The sequence below is a fragment of the Microplitis demolitor genome, chromosome 10 (genome assembly GCF_026212275.2).
Source record: "Microplitis demolitor isolate Queensland-Clemson2020A chromosome 10, iyMicDemo2.1a, whole genome shotgun sequence".
Classification (NCBI taxonomy): domain Eukaryota; kingdom Metazoa; phylum Arthropoda; class Insecta; order Hymenoptera; family Braconidae; genus Microplitis; species Microplitis demolitor.
Genome location: NC_068554.1, coordinates 16,063,707 through 16,072,491, shown reverse-complemented (window position 1 = coordinate 16,072,491; position 8,785 = coordinate 16,063,707). Strand labels below are relative to the sequence as shown.

General features: G+C 36.0%; 1 protein-coding gene across 1 annotated transcript; it reads left to right on the top strand.

The window, feature by feature from the left end:
- The first annotated feature begins 248 nt into the window (after positions 1 to 248).
- Positions 249 to 1,152, top strand: LOC103569176 (uncharacterized). Its single transcript, XM_008546333.1, has 2 exons — positions 249 to 360; positions 609 to 1,152. The coding sequence occupies exons 1-2, from the start codon at positions 337 to 339 to the stop codon at positions 1,068 to 1,070; spliced, it is 486 nt and encodes a 161-aa protein (XP_008544555.1). The 5' UTR covers positions 249 to 336; the 3' UTR covers positions 1,071 to 1,152.
- Positions 1,153 to 8,785: the final 7,633 nt, after the last annotated feature.

Genomic DNA, 8,785 nt, shown 5'->3' with positions numbered 1-8,785 from the left:
TCTATAGGCTTTGGCTTGGGCAAAATACTCATAAAACATCATTTATGTCAATTTCTGACATAACAAAATCATAGATTACTTACGAATTTATTTTCACATTGTAAAATAATAATTTTGATTACAATCATCACATTGATTCATTGATCGAAATCGTTTTATCTATGTCATTAGTAACGACTTCTTCATATTTGTTATTTTTTTTCTACGCAGTAACCTTTTAATGACTTTAATAGCTTCCGGTAAATTTCATCATATTTATTGTTTAAGCTTTTATAAATTTATCGTTCGATAACACCAGCGTTACAATTTAGTCTAAAGAAATTCACAAACGTGACAATGCAGCTGAAAATATTTTTTCTAGTAATTTATTATTTCATGTATTTTATTCGGAATTATTGATACTTCTTGAGTGATTTCAATGTCAAATTAAATCTTTAAATTTTCTTTCTGATTTGATTATTAAAAATTATTAAAAGATATAATTAAAAATAATCGATTAATTTTCTGTAGATCAAAATTTTTCACATGTGAAATAATAGGGAATTTTGTGGTTCACTTAATATTTGAGACATAGTTTAGAAATAAAATGAGAATTTTCATTATTTCAGATCGCCAGTTTGTTGACTTCAAAATGCAACTCAAAATCTGTCGAAAACCAATTTACTGAATTGGTGAATATTCCTTTACGTTGGCGTTTGGAAATGATCGAAATGACAGATTACTTTACTTACTCAGAAACTCCTCGTTTCATTTCTGATATGAGCTTAATAGGAAGTTGGAAATTAAAACCTCTCGTAAAATTGGTGACACCCAGCAATTTAATTAGAAACGTAAAGGTTCCTGAAAACTGGGAAGCTGATGATACTACTTCGAGAATAATTTCAAGAAATAACCATACGGCCGTAGAATTCAAAATCAAGGCACCACAAGGTCCATTCAACACTTTCAGTTACCCTGAAAATAGCGATGGATTTGTTGTTAAATCATTAGAAATCGATCATACTATACCGATAATTTTCTACCTCTTAGATGGAAGAATGTTCATCGAGCTTACAACTCGTGAGATATAAATTGTAATCCATTTTCGATGTTAAGTGGTTACGTCATGTATGAATTGCATGTGAAAATAAAATAAAATTTCAAAAAACAGTATTGTTATTGAAAATCTTTAAATGGAGCCCATCAAAAAATTTTAAATTTGCAGATTGTCGTAGCCCAGATTTTCATTATCGTAATGAGAAAACAAATAAGTGTTTCCACAGCTTAGAAACTCTCTATGAAGATGCTGCAATTATGTAAGTGATGTTTCTCTAATTGATTTAAAAAAAAACTAGTTGAGCAACGGAAAAATGAGCCACTGCCTAATGCAATTTAAATTTTGCTAATTCATTACCTGTAGAGTCACCATACAATTCAACGTAAATTTTTTTTATGATAAATTAATAATCAAAATTATTCTAGCGGCCAAAGTCAATTCGATTTCAGCTGACATGAAAAATATTTTATTTTTTAATTTTTTAGTTTTCATACGAAGTAAAGTATTTTTTTTTTCTTATTCATACATATATTTTGTACTTTGTTTAGTTTCTTTATTTCATTTTGTCATATAATTACTTAATTGCTCCAAATATACATTCCAATAGTAATTATGTAAAAAATTTACCAGCAATCGACATGTACTATAAGCAATGAGACGACTCGTATCTGCAATGTTTCAAGATATGGTTCGTTCAGTTTGACAATCGAAATTACTGCGAAAATAAGATTTCCTCACTGAGTCTTCATGCAACACTGACAATAATAAGGGGATAGTTATATGTGGCGTTAAAGGTATTCACGCCCGCATGGAAAAGCTATATATTGTTAAAAGTATATAAAAAAATCTGGGCGTCGGTTGACCCTGCGGGCCAGCCCCAAAACTTCCCACTGTTTTCGACCTCAAAGAGCTCGAAAACATTAGTGTGGATATATTTTCGAGCTCTTCGAGCTCGAAAATGCTATCACATGCAATTGTTTTTTTACGATCTTTTCAAGCTCTAACAAGTTACCTGTTATGCTGAAGTTTAAAAATTTAAGAATCGAAAATCATCAATGAAGCGGTTTTTAAAATTTAGTTCCTGATTATGTTCTGTAAAATAAGTGTATTGAGGCAGAAATCAATGTCGGGGATCAAAATCAAGATTCAAGTAAGTTTTGACGCATGTAAGAAACAATAAAATATGAAATATCCGATAAAAATATTAAAAACTACGTTTTATCGATTATTTTGTTGATAATATGATTTAATCAAAAAACCAAGTTCGATGACATTATATGATTGAAAAAAACTATAATAAAGATGAGTTGGTATGATATCAGGCACATTTTAGTACGTTATATTCTGATTTATCTGGAACAAATAACATAAAATGTTATTTTTTTAACTTTTCAATGCCGATATCTTTTGAACTAATCAATCGATTTTGATAGTTGACGTGGCAATCGGCGCGTTTTATTGAATTTTAGAGCTGATTAAAATTTGAAATCAATCGCGTAAGTCGTTTCGAAAATATTTAGAAAAAACCGTTTTTCACCATTTCTTTCTCCCGCGATAACTCTCGAACGAATTATCTGATTTTGATGTTTGAGGTAGCAATCGACGCGTTTTATTGAATATTAGAGCTAATTAGATTTCGAAGTCGATCGTATGAGTCGTTTTTGAGAAATCAATAAAAAACTAAAAAAAAAATTTTTTTTTTTTTCGTAATTCGCAAATATTTTCGAGTCTATTGGATCAAATAATCTGAAATTTTCAGGAAACTTGATGGCCAACAAGCTCTTTCGATTGCCACCTCAACCATCCAAATCGATTCATTAGTTCAAAAGTTACAAAGAGTTTACATACACACACACACACACACACACACACACACACACACACACACACACACACACACACACACACACACACACACACACACACACACACACACACACACACACACACACACACACACACACACACACACACACACACACACACACACACACACACACACACACACACACACACACACACACACACACACACACACACACACACACACACACACACACACACACATACACACACTCGGACATCATTCTGAAAATAGTCAGAATGGCTTCCTAGGACCTCAAAACGTCGACATCTGATGAAAACTCGATTTTCGAAAATCGGGGTGAAAACAATAAATTCCCGAAATTTATGAAAATCGTCGATTTTCTTAGCGGAAAGTTAAAAATATATGGTGAATGTGTGATAAATATATAGCGGCAAAAATATCTATATTGCAAAATATATGTTTTTTACATATATTAGATTATATATTTACAATAATATATTTACCCATATATATTATTGTGTATTTTTCTGTATATATTATCTCATATAATGCTCAATATATTCTTGCCATATACGAATAGTATATATATAATTTATAAGTATAATATAATAAACTTGATATAAACTTCCATATATTTTGACTCATATAATTAGTGGTATATGGTCTCTGTATAATTGATTATATATGAAAGAATTTATATTTTTAAATATATGGTTCGCAGTATATTGGAATTATATTTTTCCAATATATTAAAACTTATATTTTTCGCAATACATTGAAAATTTTATTTTTTCAATATACTTTTTCAATTTCTACATAATTCCACAAAAAAAAGTCAAGTTTATTATTTTTTTTTTCTTTTAATTGATCTTGCATTTACTGAATAACTAACGCAATAACCTCAGAAAAGTAAAAAAGTGCTATATATTTTACAATATACTGGAAACCATATATTTTGCAATATACTGGAAAACATATATAAAAAATACAAAAAATACTATATATTAATTAATATACTACTTTCAATATAATATATCAATATAAAAAAAGATATATTAAAATATATATGTAAAACATACATAAGAAAGTCATATATTGATAAATATATTGGTAATGTATTCTAGCAATATATTTTTATTTAATATATGATTATACATTAATACGGCAAAAATATTAATATTATTTTATACATGGTACAATATATCACATTATAATATTCATATATTTTATCATATATGTTTTCACATATAAAGCTTTTTCATGCGGGCGTAATCAATTTTTCAATTACACTCATGCCATAAATTAAACGAACAGAAAAACGACTAGATGGATCAATTTTAAAATTTACAGGGTTATTTGGGGTACATCAAGTTAAGAAAGTCCGTGGCAACATTATTTTTTTTATCAATATTTGCAGAGTAGTGGTTAATTTACTAAAAAACCGAAAAAAGTCATTTTTTTGTACTTACTTCTAATGGAGGTTAAAAATGAAAATAAATTTTTTTTTTGCTAAAAATGATGAGAGGGTCTTAAAGAGAATTTCTTCAAGATTTTAACGCCGTCCTTCAATTTACTTTGCGCTCATTGGTACCTGAAATATCGATTATCAAGTCCAAAAAGATCATTTTTCGTTCGAAAGCTGATATCTCAACGACAAGTTATCCTACGAATCTCAGAAAAATGAAAATTAAAGCTGATTAAATTTTCTAACCGACCTATGTATTGTTTAGCGGAAAAAAAAATTTTTGCAGCCCGCGGACTCTGTCAAAGAAAAGAAAAAATTTCGAAAATTTTGATCTCGCAGTATTTCTCATATTTGCGCAATGGCTGGAGGTCTAAAAAAAATTTGATGAAAATGTGCTGAAAATAGAGATTTCAAGCTACAAAATGCCTTTTTTTATTTTTCAAAATCACGAAAAAAATTTCTAAAATTTGTCTGTTCCTTTAATTTATGGCATGAGTGTATAAAAGACCTTACATTCACCAATTGTCACACAGAAGTTTTTAAAAATTCAATGGAACACTACTGGTAAGAAGTTATAGCTTTTGCTTCTACATTATTAATTATTTGGATTCAATAGTGCATTGTGTGACAAAGAATAAAACGTTTAGTTTCAGACCAGGCTGAAGTTGGCTGACATCACCCGTAGAAATTTTAATAGAAATAAAATAATGTCGGATAAATGCGGATAAATTATGAGCTGGAATTTTCAGGATGTACATGATTTTACAGATAAAAAATATTCCCGCCACGACAAAGAAAAAAAAAATTCAATTTCAATCATATTCTGAATTTTCGAAATTCTTTAGCGAATCCTTAAATTTTTTTTCAAATTGATTTATTGATAGGGTTCTTAAAGTATTGAGTGGCAACAAATTTCTATATGAGACTCGGAATCAGAAATGAACGAAGGCGAGCCTTCGGCGAGCTCGTTCGATCGGTATTATGCGAAGACGTCTCGTTTGAAGATGATTACAAGTGTAATTAATTAATGTAACGGAACCTAAGTTCATCTCCGCCGACCGGAAGCTGAGACCTCGCCCTTTTGGGCATACTCGCGCTGCGCAAATCCCCTATTTTCCACCATAATATTATAAAAGCGAAACATTGAGCAAGCTCAATATTGGTGGATGTTATATGCCTTAGGATCAGAGATCCTTTTGCATGTGGGTGCCGAACCAACAGACACTACGAGTCCGACCGCAAATGGGCCCATGCACTCCTTCCGTCTCAGGAAATAAAGAGACTCTTGGTTGAAGTGGGGCTTGGAATGGGCCCCCCATAGTACCAATTTCATGTATTGGTCGACATACCACAGTTGGTCGAGAGGGGACGTGGTTTCTTCCCCTGCCTTCCTGAGAAGACACCCAGTTTGTTTTACATTCATTCATCCATACTTCAACACATTCACACACACACCTAACTTCGGACTGACACCCGGGATACACAGAGTCCTCACAAATCGTGAGTTCTGTACACCCATGCCCAGAAGCTCCGACAACAACTGAGTGGATACCAGTTGAACCGCGATCTAGTAGTCTTCCTCCTTCCTCTCGGTGCTGAAACTGGCTGCTGAGCTTCTGGTGGAGATAATCTTTGCTGAAACCATTAAAAATTTTAAAAAAGTCTGGGGATGCGGCAAGAACCCGCCCGATTTGTGGCCACTCCGCGACCAACCCTTCTATGCTTTGGAGCACCTCACGCTGAGGTTCGAACTCGGTGTATTTTAGCAGTAAGTGCTGAACGGTATCCCACCCTTTGTTGCGTTGGGGGCATTTGTGATCTTTTGCGAGTCCGTACTTGAAGAGTCTATCCTTAAAACAGCCGTGACCAGTTAAAATCTGGGTAAGCCAGAAATTACGGCTGATGTGTTTGCTCGCTAGACGTTCAGTAACTTCGGGGAAGAAGTTAAATGTTGTTCGTCCTGTTTCCGCTGTGGACCACTGTTCTTGCCATCTGCGAATGGTTTCTTTCCTGAGGGAGACAAGGCCTTCTTCGTCATCTGGCTGCACGGTCGCGTTTCCAAGGGTTACCTGTTTGCCAGTGTGGATATTGTAGCGGGCGCAACGTTCATCAATCACAAGCTGGATGGGCACTGCCCCCGCAACTACACAAAGTCCCTCATACGATGCCGTCTTGTATGAAGACGTCATCGTAATCAGGACTGAACGTTGCAGGGTCCTAAGAGCCTTCCATTCCTCTACCCCACACAGGTCACTCCAGCCTGCTGCCGCATAAGTGACAACAGGCAGGAAGTAGCCCCTGTAGATAGTGGACATAGCCAGAAAGCGCAGTCCCCATTCAGTCCGTGCGAGACGGCGTAGACGACCAAAAGTTTTGTCTAATTTCACCCGCCTTGTCTTCATGTGTGTTGTTGGTTTGAGGTCCTGGTCGAAGTGTACCCCTAAGTATCTAACGCTCTTTTTGAATGCTATTTTTGTTTTACCTATTACGATTTTCGGTGGCTTTGAATCATACTTGGGCTTTTTCGGTCTTTTCGCTTCATGGGAGTACGGACCTTTGTCCTTGCGTGGACCGCGTCGGGTGTACTCTTTGAGGAATATTGCCTCGGTCTTGGGCTCCGACAATGTAAGTTTCGCGGAAGGACACCATTCCAGTATCGAGTTTACTGTCCCTTGTCCCTTTCTCTCAACATCGGCACGTGAAGTGCCTTCTATAATGACGAGGAGGTCGTCAGTATAGGCTACAAATTTACTCCCGTGTTCTGTTGACTCTAATTCTTTAAGCAAATCATCGAACATAATGATCCAAAATAAAGGCTCTAATACTGATTCCTGTGGACAACCCCTCGTTGGCTTTTTATTCTCTTTTCCAAATCCCCATGGCAGTGAAACTGTCCTATCTTCAAAGTAACTCTGAACTACCCTATAAACATTTTTGGGGCATTCCCTTTTCTTCAATCCTTCGAGTACTCGCGGCCACCACACGTTGTCAAAGGCGCCGGAAATATCGAAGAGGAGTCCGATTGCCAGATTCTCTGTTGTCGAATCTAGCAAGCGACGCATCTCAACGATTGCATCTTCAGTCGACCTTTAGGCCATAAAGCCAAATTGTTGACTGGAGATCTTATCCCCAGCTAAGACTGTGCTGGTGAGTCTCGACTTAATTAGCCTCTCAAATACCATCCTGATTACCGAAAGTAAACATACTGGCCTGTATGATTTGGGGTCACTCGCGTCTTTGTCACTACTCTTAAGGAGCATGATAATCCCACCCTCTTTCCATGACGTTGGGAAAACTCCTAACTCTAAGCATCTATTATATAGTTCTAAGAACTCCTCTGACAAAATTACTCCCGCCTTTTTCATCACCTCATTCTCCACTAGGTCTGTTCCGGGTGCTTTTTTATTTTTAAGAGTCTGTAAAATTTTGTAGAGTTCGCGCGGGGTGAATGAATCAGCGTCCGCGGTGTCTGGTGGCGTCTCTGAATTTACTCGCGTTGTTATTTGCTCTTCCGTTTCTTCCTCTGGATTGTCATCTACTATGTGTGTTTTGAGAAAGCAGCTAGCTGTGTCTTTAAAGCTTTCTGTGGATTGTCCGTCACGCCGGGGTGTGTTGAGCACTCTGTTAACTTGGTGTTTGTCTGCCTGGAGCTTGTAAACGATGCCCGTAGGCTCCTTATTACCGTTCGACGTGACAAACTCTCGCCAACTGTTTTCTCTCTGTCTTTTTACGTTTTTTGAGTACGTCTTACAAAGTGTCAAGTAAATCTTTTTAAGTTCTGTCCTTTTGTTTTCTTCCAACTCCCTCTGGTGTCTTCTCCTGGCTTTGTAAACCACTCTCTTTTCTCTTGTTAGTTCTTTGGTCCACCACGGGTATGATTTCTTGTGCGATTTCTTTCGTGGGATAGCAAATTCACATGACTCTATGATCGTTTTAGTGAGTTCAACAGCATACCTTTCCACATCCTTGACCGATTCCAGCGCCAGACCTTCAAGATTCACTCTTGCGAGTTCCGGTAGTTTCTCATGAAACTTCTCCCAATCGGCCAACACAATGTTGAAACGCTTGGAGTCAGCCCTATCGAGGCCCTCCCGGTCTCTTGGAATTTCAAGGCTGATCTCGATCGCATCGAGGTCGGTACTTTGCACCCACTCGCGTTTGATGGACCAGTTTTGTACGTACCGTGCAAGTTTTGGGGTAGCTAAGGTGACATCTATGTATGAATCTCCTGAGGTTGATGAAAAAGTTGGGCTCTCCCTCTTTTTGTTCAGAATCTCTAACTCATAATCATCTATAAAATCCTCCAATCTCTCTTCTTTCCCATTTGTTTATGGCCCCTATCTAATAGACCTAGCATTCGCGTCCATCCCAAATAATACCTTTTTTCCCCTTAATGCCTGAGCTACTTTTTCTAGTTGCGTGATGTGAATTTCTATTTCTTCGCGACACTGGAAGT

Bases quoted from the DNA above. Each gene is read 5' to 3' on its own strand.
- LOC103569176 (XM_008546333.1), top strand. From the start codon at position 337: ATGCAGCTGAAAATATTTTTTCTA. The intron at 361-608 runs GTAATTTATTAT...TCATTATTTCAG, and splicing joins AGCTGAAAATATTTTTTCTA to ATCGCCAGTTTGTTGACTTC.